Here is a 12,151-nt window from a genome sequence, read left to right as displayed (position 1 = left end):
AGTAAGCCTGCACCAATTAATTGCAGATTTATTGTTGCCTGTAGATTCCGAGTCAATCCTTAAAGAGAGCTAGGTGGTCTTAATTTATTGTAATTTACTTATATAAATTGTATTGATTTGATGAGAGAACATTGTGCCACCATTTAAAAAATAATTTTAAAAAAATCATCCTTGTTCGAAGATAATCCCTCCTTCTACGACTATATGCTTTTTTTCCGAGAGAAAAAAAACATTTAAAATTAATTATTTCTCTTGCCACAGTTACCCAGAGATCAACGCTCGCTAACACCGGAAGTGAACTGTGCATATCTTTTAAAACGTCAATATTTTATTATTTAAAATATGTCGTGGAAACATACGATAACACGTAAATGCATGCACAGTGACGAAATGTATCTTTAGATTATATTTTGGTGGAAAAAATAGGTAGGCACTAACTAAAGTAGATTTTCATTTCCGGGTTGCGTCGTTGGCCTGTCAAAGGCAAAAGGCAAGTGGTCAATGTTTACATTTGTTTTAAATTATACGTTCCTATCTCACAGTGAAAATATTTAAATTTTGCTCTTCGAATGTCACCTTATTCGCATTTAAGATTTTGATGGATGAATCGTAATCGTAGCTTCATGTTAGCAACCTTCGTAGGTTTAACTTATTTGGCTTGATTTGATTTTTTTTTCTCAGGAAATATAATGCAAACGATCGTGTGTGCAACAACAACGTACAACTACCACACACAAAAGTAGTAAAATCAGCATGCATTACCGGCATTACGGTCTCATAGCTGTCAAGATTACTTTTGGGTGTATTAACCATAATATTGGCACACAAAAATAAGTATTTTTTCCCGATAAAAGTCGCGTTATTTCGCTATTAAATAAAAGTATAACGTTGGGAGACGTATCGAAAATTTAAAGTGTAGATAAAAAGTCATAAAACATTGACCAGATTGAGTTCAATTTTAGACATAGTATTTTATTGTCCATCAAGAGAATCGTTTTTAAAATCCAAATACGAATTATTTCGGTTAAATATATATATTGACTCAAGACAAATTATTTAGGCAACTCACTTATTTTCACTTTGTTTATATGTAAACAACAAAATATGTATTTACAAATCCATGCATGGGAAGGAAAAATGCATTAAGATCTTAGGTAGCAAAGCTGTATGAAGATTCTCTCCAGAAATTGCATTTACTAGTTAGTCATGTTATTGTCACTTGATTCATATCAGAATTTGAGATGGTAAAAGACACTTCTGACCATTTGAAGTAGAGTTACCTTGAATGAGGCTATATGTTTGTTTATGTTTCTAAATCCATACAATTATATTCTAATTGTCCTCCCTGTGTTATTATGCCTCTTTCTTTTGTTATCCTAGGTGGCACGCCAGGTGAGTGCGTGCATGTAGTGCATGTTGAGAGCCACTATGCCGCTGGAGGTCAAGTGGCCATTCCCAAAATGCCCAACGTTGGCTTGGAGGCTGTCCGGCTCGCTCATTATGGGCATGGTGGGCTCCTACTCCTACCTGTGGACCAGTACGTTTTACGCTGCATGGCAAGATTTCGGTTTGTTCTATGGGGGATTTGACATGCTCATTACTTGACAGCCTTCTTTGTCACTCGTATAGAGCACATGAACTGCCTGACGGTGCATAACCGTGAGGTTCTGTTGGAGCTGATTGACCAGCGGCCTGCTGACACGCCCCTCATCACATTGTCCAATCACCAGTCTTGTATGGATGACCCACATATTTGGGGTGAGAAGCTCTTCTGAATTAAAATAATTATAATAATAAAAAAGCTGAGTGTGTATTTGTTTGTGTGTGTCTGTGGTAGGTGTCTTGAGGCTTAGACATTTGTGGAGCTTCAACAAGATGCGCTGGTATGTTTAACTTTTGCACACTTTTGCTTGCACATGAGAAAATGTGAGATTAGACATGGGGAATTACGATTTGAAATAAGTCATATGTAAGAAAAAACTTTACCCAGCCAAACTAAACATGCCACTCACTGCAACTCGCTGTGGGTTGCATATGAAGGGCCTGCTAACTGACACATTTTCAATGGACGAAGACAAATAGATTTTATTTATAAACATTAAAAAGTATGTTTTCAATCACCTAGAGGACGGTTGAGTTTAATTCCATTTGAATTTAAAATTGCACAGGACGCCGGCAGCATCTGACATCTGTTTCACGAGAGAGTTGCACTCTCGATTCTTCAGCCGAGGGAAATGTGTGCCGGTCTGCAGGGGTGAGTGGTGCGAGTACCTGTTTTGCTTTCTGTTTCTGGCATTTTTATTATTACTCTGAACATTATTTGAGTGTTGGTATTTTACTTTTAGGTGATGGGGTTTACCAGAAAGGCATGGATTTTATTCTGGAAAAGATGAACAAAGGGGAATGGGTACATATATTTCCTGAAGGTAGGTCTTGACAATGCATATAGAATTTATGATTTAGATATTTAAATCATTGTGTGAAATTTTTTTGCTTCTTGTGGTCATCTATCCCCTCAATAGACTGAATTGTCAGTTTATTTGTTCTCCATGAAATAGGTAAAATAAACACAAGTGAAGAATTCATCAGATTAAAATGGGGTGAGTGTATTGCATGATGGCGGCAGTTACATCTTGTAACCTTGCTCACACAAACCGCTGGTCATCTCATAGGTGTTGGGCGTCTAATAGCAGAGTGCACTCTCAATCCTGTCATCCTACCACTGTGGCATGTGGGTACGTGAGACACAGCAGCACTTGTAGACCCAAGTTCATGTCATGATTTAATCATGTGACTTTATCTATTTTCAAACCTAATTGGCGTAATTATCAGTCAATAAACCACAATTTTTTCTCTCGCTTATATTCAAGTGCAATAATTATCAATATACCCCATCAACAGTACCTATATTGTCTTTGTAAAAACTGCTGTTGCTTTCTGTACAGAATTTAATTAGGCAGACAAATAACAGCTATTCGCTAACATAATATTACCCTCGAATATGTGGACTAGTTGTCATTTTTGCACAGCACATACAAATAAAAGAGCCAACAACAGCCACAGGCATATATTCTCTTTCTGCTCTGTAAAAAAACAATTCACTCCATCAAGGCGTATATATATACTATATATGCCACAGGCATATATTCTATTTCTGCTCTTTAAAAAACAATTCACTCCATCAAGGGCATTTTACGGCCGAAACCATATAGTCCATCACAGTCTTCATCTTTTTTGTCAGGTTTAAGCGATGTCCTTCCCAATGTGAGCCCATACATTCCTCGGATTGGCAAGGTATATTATTGCTCTCGGCTTTCTCCTGCTTTCTCCCATCCTTGAGTGACGCCAGTTACTGAATTAGTGCCCGTGTACTTCCAGAGAATCACTATTCTCGTGGGAAAACCCTTCAACGTCAAAGACCTTGTCGAAAAGCTCAGAGCGGACAACAAAAGCCAGGTAAGATGTGTTTTGGGGTGGGGGGTGGTTTTTAGTCAATGCTTTTGGCAAAGAGCACTGGTATTTTTTATGTTTAAAAAAGTGGGCCTTTTACAACACAAACAGTGAGAGGAGATATCAAGAAATGCTGAAGTTTACTTGCCTTTTAAAAATATGTGTTTAACACAAACTCTAAGGTGGCCCTGAAGGCAAACTACATAGTCCAAACACTTTGCAAAAGGTAAAAAAGCACGAATTCAAATTGCCACAACACGGACACGAATTCAAAATGCTTTGTAAAAAAAAAAAGCAAATGGAAATTGGTCAAAGTGCAAATGTAACCAGTCACAAAACTAATGCAAATAGTACCCCCGGCACAATTGCAAATACACATGAAATTAACCCCAAAAGCATTTTTTAAAATTAACGAATGCAAAAAGACAGAAGTACATTGAACTGGCGATCAGAGGCCGTCATAGTCATTTTTCAAAAATGCATGGTTGAGGCTGATAAGTACTTTAAAAAAGGAAATAAAAAGTTCACTTTTACAAACCTGTGCTGCTTCTGATATTGTCTATTCCATTCTAAGTGTAATTTGTTCATGTTTTTTATTGCAGTTGCAGATAAGAAAGACGCTAACAGACGTCATCCAGTTAGACTTCCAGAGACTTAGAACTCAAGCTGAGACACTGCACAAATCTTGATTTGGGTGCACTTTTACACGAAGCGAAGCCTCAGGGCCACAATGTGACTGCATTTGAAAGTGGAACTTATTTTTGATCAAAGAATCACAGAACTGTACTCCTTTCAAATTTATCGAATTATGTTGGATGGGACTGAACATAAACTGAAGTTTGGACACAAGTGCATCTCCTTGAATGGCATGTGTACCATTTTTAAAATTATTTTTCACCATCATCTTCACTTGTATGTTTTTTTATAAATAGGACCGTTTTTTATTAGTTATCGATTGATTGTTTAAAAAACAACAGTCTACTTGGCAGCTCAGTATCCATGCCAATAAAGTTTTTATATTTGGACATTTTCTGGGGTGACATAGTTATTTCCTGTTTAAAAAAAAAGGAAATTTCGAGATTACTTTTTGACTCGTCTAGCTGATAGAAAAAGACTAGTAAAGTTCAGTCATAAAAACAACTGCACATACCTACCTATATGGAAGACATGGCACTCATAATTTAAATGTTGGAAAGCAACAAATTTGGATACAATGTGTGCAAAATCGTTGGTTTGCTGATCCATACAGCCAGTGATTTATGAAGGAAAATCTTGAAAAATTATCAGGGGTGCATAAACATTTTCATATCACTGAATTTCACCCAGTAGTGACAAGCAAAACAGTTCAATATTCATCCACTAGATGGCACAAGATTAAAATAACAGTTTACCATCTGTTTCCTGTGTTTAAATGAAGAGACCCAAAATTGTAGTAAACATTTTGTAATAATTTTGGTTGGTGGCGAAGAATGAGAGTTTATATATGTAGGCTAGAACAGAATCTTGTTTGAGAAACAATTGAAATAAAATAAACAAGAATAATAGACCATATCATGACCGTCAGGCCCTTAAAGGGCTTTGAAACGCTTTCAAGAAACGTCGTTTGGATGAAACGAATCACAAAAACATAGTACTATTTCAATAATTATGAATGATTATCCTTAGTGTAAATAATTAGTTTTCTTTTTTTCGCAAAAAGAACACGACGCCTGCGTAGGTAAGGCTGCGCAGTGAGCCCATCTCTTCATCCCGGCATTTGACGTCACCATCTGAGATAGGCGAAGATGGCGACGACGCGGACGCTTCCCCTTCACCGCATCACTGCGGGCCTCCTCGTTCTGCAGCTCGTCTTGCTGGGCAGCTGCGAGGAGCAGGTGCCGCTGGTTTTGTGGACGCATCAATGGTGAGTCCGGATATGTCCTTCTTTGCTTTGTTTATTTCTTTACTGAGGGGCAGCTCGTGAGCGCCTAGGCCGTGTAAGCCACCTAACACTTGACGGCAATGCCATTCAATTAATCCTATATTTGAGAAGATATTAATTGTTTGGAAATGCCTATTGAGTTTTAGCGTCTTGTAACCACTGGTAAAGGAAGTGCTGCAGGTAAGCAACAGAGGTGCTTTTGATCCACCCAATTTGCTGTCTTAGCGGTGGTCCCTAACCGTATTTTTAACCTATTTTCTCCTTCCATCATTGAAAATGGCAAAAATATTCAGAGGCATCTTGGTCTGAAACTCGAATATGACTCACATTTGTATGTCTCTCCATCTTTACTCTACAATCTAACATACAATTCATTCTAAGCTCCTTGTTTGTCTGTTGCCAAACCTCAATCTTCATAGTAATACTAGATTTTATTCCCATGTTTGATTTGGCACAAGTTTTGCATCGGATGCCATTCTTTTAATCAGATTTTTTTAGATATCTAAATATTGTATCTAAAATGTTTTGTCTTTCCCCTTTTATGTTTTACTAAAAATAAACATGTTTTATTAAAAACGTAATATTTACTCTTTTTCCTTTTTAAATGAAAAACAAAAGGTTAAGACATAAAAAGATTTAATATTTGCCCCCTTTTCTGAGTAAAACAATTGTAAATAATTTAAAAAAAACACTACAAGACAATATCTGCTGTTAAAAAGCTCAAAGAGATTTGTACTAATTTTAATGTCCAAAAATGATCTATCAATCAGCACGATCGGAAAAGCTGTCAATTCTACTACTACAATATTAAAATCAAAATATGATGAACGTTAAATTATAGATTATAATATTACAAGATTCAAATTGTGAAACAGCCATTTTCTTGTTTATTTTTCTCCAACATGAACCTGTCTGTATGACCACAACATTTTTTTGCGTAATATTAGGAGATTTAAGTAATATTTGGAGAAGTCATATAATTATGCGATTAAAACATTACATTACTTATTTTTGCATCACTCGAACCGGAAGTTCAATGTGAAAAATTAGATTTTGGAATAATTTTGGAGGTTTATGTGATTCCTGCTGATGAAAACATTTTCTTATGGTGGTGTCCCTTGAGATTTTTTCAATGCAAAAAGAGTGCCGCAGCTCAAAAAAGGTTGGGAAACACTGCCCTAGACTAGTCGCCACAGAGAAACAGACAACCATTCGCACTCACAATCATAACGCCACCGAGCGGGAATCAATCCCACACACGCCTGCTCCGAAGTCAGATGAATGAACCGCTACACCATCAGGTGACTGTCCACAATTCATCTCAATGGTTCATCGACGAGCAAAATAGTTCTCGATCAATTGGATAGTTGATTAGTTGCCAACAAGTCGATCAATTGTGGCAGCTCTGCGCATTATAAACTGAACTTTATCATTGTAAGATATTAAATCCATCACGTTGAAACAAAGAATATGTTTCGTTACACGAGCAACCTTTATCATGTTAAAAGATGATAAATTCCAGTTGAGTGGAATGACAAAATGGTAGTTTTTGTTCCTCTCATTTTGTTCTTGGACACGCAGGACCCCTCAAGGAAACCAACTGCCCCCTGCGGCAGGTCACATTGTCGAGCGGCAGCAACTTGCCGATTACCTGGACAAAATGCTGACCACAGGCCCCCGAAATGTCCTGCTTTTTCTTCAGGACAAGGTACATGAGTGGACATTTTAAAGGAGATGACTGCTTTTTGTTGAATCTATTCAAGAACACTTCTGGTCTTCTTTACAGATGAGCGTGGAGGATTTTACTTTGTACGGGGGAGCTTTCGGAAATAAGCAGGACAGCGTCTTCCCCAACTTGGAGGTTTGTTCAGGTTTCCATTTGTTTCGTGAACACCAGAGGGAGCCGCTGCAGAAGGGTTTATTAAGATGCAATCTTCTTCTGAAGGCCAATGTGGCAGAGATGAAATCGGCTTTCTTTTGTAGAATGCTCTTCGCTCATCGTCCTCCAAGCTGGTGCTTCCAGCCGTTTCCTGGCCGGCCTCCAACGAAGTAATTGGTCACCTGCAAGAACAACTGGAAACCTCACCCATCTACCTGGACCCTGACATGCTAAGTCAGTTGACGCTCAATGCCTCCTCGCCCGCCCTGCTCGTCTTCCGACTGCCTTACTACATTGGGTGTGTGCACCAGTAGAGTAGAGAATTATTTTTCTGTTTTATAAATGGTAACAACTGGAAACACAGTTTAATTCTACCTTCTTCTGCTATTTGGTAGCAGAGCACTGAATTGTTTTAGCTGTCATTATACCGTATTGGCCCGAATATGAGAGTGTTTTTTGCATTGAAATAAGACTGAAAAAGTGTCGGTCATCTTAAATTCGGGAGCTAGACATTATACCCATTCACATCACTAGAGGGCGCCAGGTATCTTTACAGCGAATGCTGAACGCTTTGATGTTTAACGCAGTTACAGTAATACACAAGCAGCCCCTCGCGTCTCGTGTGCTCGTATCTCAAAATTTGTCTTGTGTCTCAAGGTAAATATTTGCTTCGGAATTATACTCGTATCTCAAATTCCTCGTTTGTCGGGGCACTTGTATGCCAAGGTATTACTGTATTGCAATTTAGTTGTTTTATCACAGTAGATTGGTTATTTTACATTTCAAAAACCAGAAGCTATTCAGTTACAAATGTGATTGCACTTTAGTTTACATATTTAAATGTTCAGATATTAAGATGTCATAGACAGTTTTTGCATGATTTGAACGAGGCAAAATAATATGCTTTCTCTCTCAAATATATTATTTTAATTATTCGTTTCAGATGTACTGTAATTATTTTCGGTATAAAAATGTTGGTGTTCAAAAAGTCTTTTTTTAAACTTGAGTCTTGAAAAAGAGATGGTCTTCTTATAATCAGGATCGCCTTGTATTCGGGCCAATACGGTATGTCACTCGTGGTATTCAATCAATACGTTTCACATCAATTACAGTTTGTAAAATTAGAGTGGGGTTAGGAATAATTGTTTTTAAAGAGTTTGAGAGTTGCAACAGTATCAAATGTACAAATGTGTCTTTTTCCTTTCAGGTCTGATCTAATTTCGGCAAAAGAAGTTCTCAGTGGCAACGGTGAGTCAGTTGTGACTCAAGTGGGTTGTCAAGTGAAAGCAGCTGACCTTGAACAACCTTGCTTGCATGGCTCTGTTTAGATGAGGTGATTGGCCAGGTTATGAGTGTCATGAAGGGGCAGTCTGTTCCATACACGGCCATCTATACTGCACTGCAACCATCTCGGGTGAGTCCACTTGGCCAATAAGCAATGAGAACTCATGATCCCATGCCACCATTTTTAAGTTCTGATATTTGGGAGGAATATACACCAGCCGCACCAGTCTGGAAGATCGCGTCAAAAAATACCATATTTCACACGTGTGTGTGTGTTTGTGTAAAAGACCAGACAGAGAGACAACAAAATATAACAGTAATGACCATACCATTGCTAGCAGTTACTGCTGGTCCTTTGTGAGGAGATGATTACCCATCATAACTACTTGAATGAAAATGTGGTCCTTTTTGGTAGGGGGCTTCGTCAGACTCCATGGAGGCCATAATGGCGGGTGGACGATCGCTGCTCCAGGCCAGAGGCGGATACAGAGATCGGGAGCGAGCCAATGAAAGGCAACGTAAAATGAGGGAGAAGGCTGGTGTCTACGCTCCAGTGGAGTTCAAGGTCTTTGACTTATTATTTTTCTTTTCTTTGTAAAAACATTACATTTTTATATTTACTGTGATTCCTCCTCATCTGAGCAATGTCACCAAAGATTTGTACCTTTTGTTGCCACAAGAGGGTAGCACTGCCCTGTTTAGTTCAAAATCTATGGCAATGTCTCCAACACACGCCGATAACACCAGCATTTCTGTTCTATTATTACTTCTGTTTCCTAATCCTTCTATTTCACAGTAATAGGAATGCCAAACCTCTGGTACTCAAAAATGATCCCTCTATTTAGTACTGGGAAAGTTATAATTTTCTAAGCAAACTCTTTTAAGCACTTCAAACAATTCAGTCCCCATATTTCAAAGTTAACTTGTTCTCTTCATTATTGAAAAATGTACACTGAGTTTATCATTAATTTATTCATTTTCTGAATCGGTTGTCCTCAAGGTTGTGGGGGGTGCAGAAGCATAGCCCAGCTAACTACAGGGACCAATCGGGGGTCACCCTGAATCGGTGACCACATTGACAGTAATTTACGATGTATATGCGCAGGAAGGTGAAAACAGCTGTATTATTCTTTGGGCCAAAGGACTGTCTGTCAGCATCCTGCGTAGCGGGCGCTGGGAAACACACGATCTCACCCCGTCCACCTTTGGCGAGGGCGTTAGCCCAAAGCTACATGGTTCCAGCTGCGACAAAACTAAAGCAAGGTAGTAAAAAGCGATGGGCACACCTGGGCATTTTTTAAAACAGTAAACCACCTTTTTGTGGTTTCTTATCTAGAAAGTCCAGTACTCTGATTTCTGTCATCATGTTACCTTATAGGCAATTAGTTATGAATTGAATGGTTGGTTTGATCAAGTAGTGAAATTGGAGGTGATGCTTCTTTTCATTGTAGTCTTTTCTTGATTTGGATTATTTCTTATTCTTTACAGGCTTGCCCTAAACTATGAGAATGTTCTTGGACACCGCAACTTCAAACTAATGTGAGTCTGCTTGTCGGAAATCTCTAAGGTACAACACAATCCACCCAGTTTTTATATAGAAATAATAAAAAAAATCAGCCGACTGGCGATATATAAAGCCAATTTTGTAAGCCAATATTTCAGACTAATATAATTTTTTCCCCATGCCTGTTGATTTCAAGAATGACAGGGAACTGGAACACTACATTAGAAGTGATTTTGTTTTTCTTTTGCAACACTGACCTTTTGGTGGTGCAAAATCACAACAAAGATTCCTTCCCAAACAGTGAACTTAACCTGTAAAAATCCAAGATGCAGGGATGAGTTGCTCGATACCAGACGTCACTATACTGTGGTACACCGAAAAGTTTTGTACTGTACTCGAGACCAAACTAATACTGTACTACACCATACAGCATGAATCTGCACCACCTTAAAGCCGTCAATAACTATGAGCAAAATCAATTGCTTAGACATCATACAAATTGACAGTAAGTAAGTAATAAGTTTTAAGTTTTATTTTTTAAAATTTGTATCTCTGTGCAGCTTTGCGTTGAGCCAGCGTCACTACAAAGTGTCCGCCCGCCGCTGGTTCACTCTCGATGCCGTCGAGTTGGAATATGACGGCACCAAGGCCACATTCAACGGCAGCAGGAACATTTACGCCCCTGCCGAGTACTCGTACCGCTGCGAGTCCGTCAGCAGCTTCCGGTGGCCGCAGCTTGTCCCACGTTCATCCAAAGATCCAGCTAATCAGTGGAGGGTCTCATTTGAGGACTTTCAAGTAAGATCAGATATTCAGTACATCAATTGTCTGTCCTGTACTAATTCTGTGTACAGGACCAAGTGTCCTGTAGGCCAGGGGTAGGGAACCTATGGCTCGGGAGCCACATGTGGCTCTTATGATGAGTGCATATGGCTCTGAGCTAAAATATGGAAACCAGTGGTGAGAGAGCTGAGTCCCGAATGCACCAATAGGAACGTCACGTCGGGACTGTGTCATTGATTTCATTGATACTCATTGAAATCATTGATATTCATTGATTAGCAACAGCGTAACAACGTTGTCAAAGGAATTCAGAGACTTTTTATACTTTAAAAGTGACAAAATGACTACAACATTTCATGTATTTTGACTTTTAAATTGTGAGTATGGCTCACAAGGAATAACATTTGAAAATAGGAATTGTTTATGGCTCTCTCTTTCAAAAAGGTTCCCAACCCCTGCTGTAGGCCATATTGATTGTACAGAATTTCTACTTGCCTAGTTCCACATTGTGTTTACTCCCTTTTAGCCTCCCAATATAAATATTAGTTTATAATTTGGTTGACCACGTCCTGACAGATTCAAGGCTTCAACGTGAGTGGTGGCAAATTCTCCTATGCCTCTGACTGTGCTGGATTTTTCTCACCTGGGATCTGGATGGGCCTGATGACCAGTCTCCTCATGGTCCTGGTGCTAACCTACGGCCTTCACATGATCATGCAGCTCCACACCATGGACCGGTTTGATGACCCCAAGGGCCCCGCCATCTCTGTGCCGCAGACAGAGTGAAGTCTTCCCAATCATGACACCAATGTCCTGTGGTGTGCTCCTCTCTTTCCAGCCACCACAACTCTAAATTCTTTCTTCTCTCTGTCTGGCCACCCCATCTATCTGTTTATATCCTCTTAAATGGATGCTCTCACCATTCCCGCATTGGTGTTTGGCTTGTGTGTGTGATAAAGACAAAGTGCTGATGTTGTCCCAGTATCTTAAATCAGCTATGTTTTCAAGTAATAAACAAACAAGGCTGTGCACAACTTGTTGGTGGAATAAGTCCCACGTGGAAAAATATGATACGAAATGTATTTATTGGTGAGATTGCCGTGTTTTTGGTTTGTTTGTTTTTCTGTTCTTTTTGTTAACAAAGGGAATGCATAGTCTGTAGAAGGGAAGAATTGTGAAAGTGCTGTAATGTCAATATAATTAAAAAAAACCTTGGAAACCGTTTGAACGCTTGTGTCTGTAAAGTTCTCTAATAGACAACAGAGGGCGTAGTTATCCAATAATATGCAATAGAATTGTACTTTCAGTACCATAGAACTGGAAAGCTGGG

The 12,151-nt window shown here is 38.9% G+C and overlaps 2 protein-coding genes across 2 annotated transcripts; both read left to right on the top strand.

Annotated features, from left to right (window-relative positions):
- The first annotated feature begins 282 nt into the window (after nt 1-282).
- Nucleotides 283-4,475, top strand: tafazzin (tafazzin, phospholipid-lysophospholipid transacylase). Its single transcript, XM_077588008.1, has 11 exons — nt 283-490; nt 1,381-1,537; nt 1,630-1,758; nt 1,838-1,883; nt 2,169-2,254; nt 2,346-2,426; nt 2,559-2,600; nt 2,673-2,735; nt 3,242-3,294; nt 3,379-3,456; nt 4,053-4,475. Exons 2-11 carry the CDS (start codon nt 1,414-1,416, stop codon nt 4,137-4,139), a joined length of 789 nt encoding a protein of 262 aa, XP_077444134.1. The 5' UTR covers nt 283-490; nt 1,381-1,413; the 3' UTR covers nt 4,140-4,475.
- Nucleotides 4,476-5,114: 639 nt separating this feature from the next.
- atp6ap1a (ATPase H+ transporting accessory protein 1a) lies at nt 5,115-12,045 on the top strand. The gene is made up of 11 exons (XM_077612422.1): nt 5,115-5,353; nt 6,953-7,079; nt 7,158-7,232; nt 7,355-7,548; nt 8,458-8,498; nt 8,579-8,664; nt 8,950-9,099; nt 9,640-9,797; nt 10,023-10,073; nt 10,599-10,836; nt 11,398-12,045. Exons 1-11 carry the CDS (start codon nt 5,235-5,237, stop codon nt 11,605-11,607), a joined length of 1,449 nt encoding a protein of 482 aa, XP_077468548.1. The 5' UTR covers nt 5,115-5,234; the 3' UTR covers nt 11,608-12,045.
- Nucleotides 12,046-12,151: the final 106 nt, after the last annotated feature.

The sequence above is a fragment of the Stigmatopora argus genome, chromosome 1, assembly GCF_051989625.1.
Source record: "Stigmatopora argus isolate UIUO_Sarg chromosome 1, RoL_Sarg_1.0, whole genome shotgun sequence".
Lineage (NCBI taxonomy): Eukaryota > Metazoa > Chordata > Actinopteri > Syngnathiformes > Syngnathidae > Stigmatopora > Stigmatopora argus.
This window is presented reverse-complemented; position numbering and strand designations above follow the sequence as displayed.

Bases quoted from the DNA above. Each gene is read 5' to 3' on its own strand.
- tafazzin (XM_077588008.1), top strand. From the start codon at position 1,414: ATGTTGAGAGCCACTATGCCGCTGGAGGTCAAGTGGCCATTCCCAAAA. The intron at 1,538-1,629 runs GTACGTTTTACG...TCACTCGTATAG, and splicing joins CTACTCCTACCTGTGGACCA to AGCACATGAACTGCCTGACG. The intron at 1,884-2,168 runs GTATGTTTAACT...AAAATTGCACAG, and splicing joins AGCTTCAACAAGATGCGCTG to GACGCCGGCAGCATCTGACA.
- atp6ap1a (XM_077612422.1), top strand. From the start codon at position 5,235: ATGGCGACGACGCGGACGCTTCCCCTTCACCGCATCACTGCGGGCCTC. The intron at 8,499-8,578 runs GTGAGTCAGTTG...GGCTCTGTTTAG, and splicing joins AGAAGTTCTCAGTGGCAACG to ATGAGGTGATTGGCCAGGTT. The intron at 9,798-10,022 runs GTAGTAAAAAGC...TATTCTTTACAG, and splicing joins TGCGACAAAACTAAAGCAAG to GCTTGCCCTAAACTATGAGA.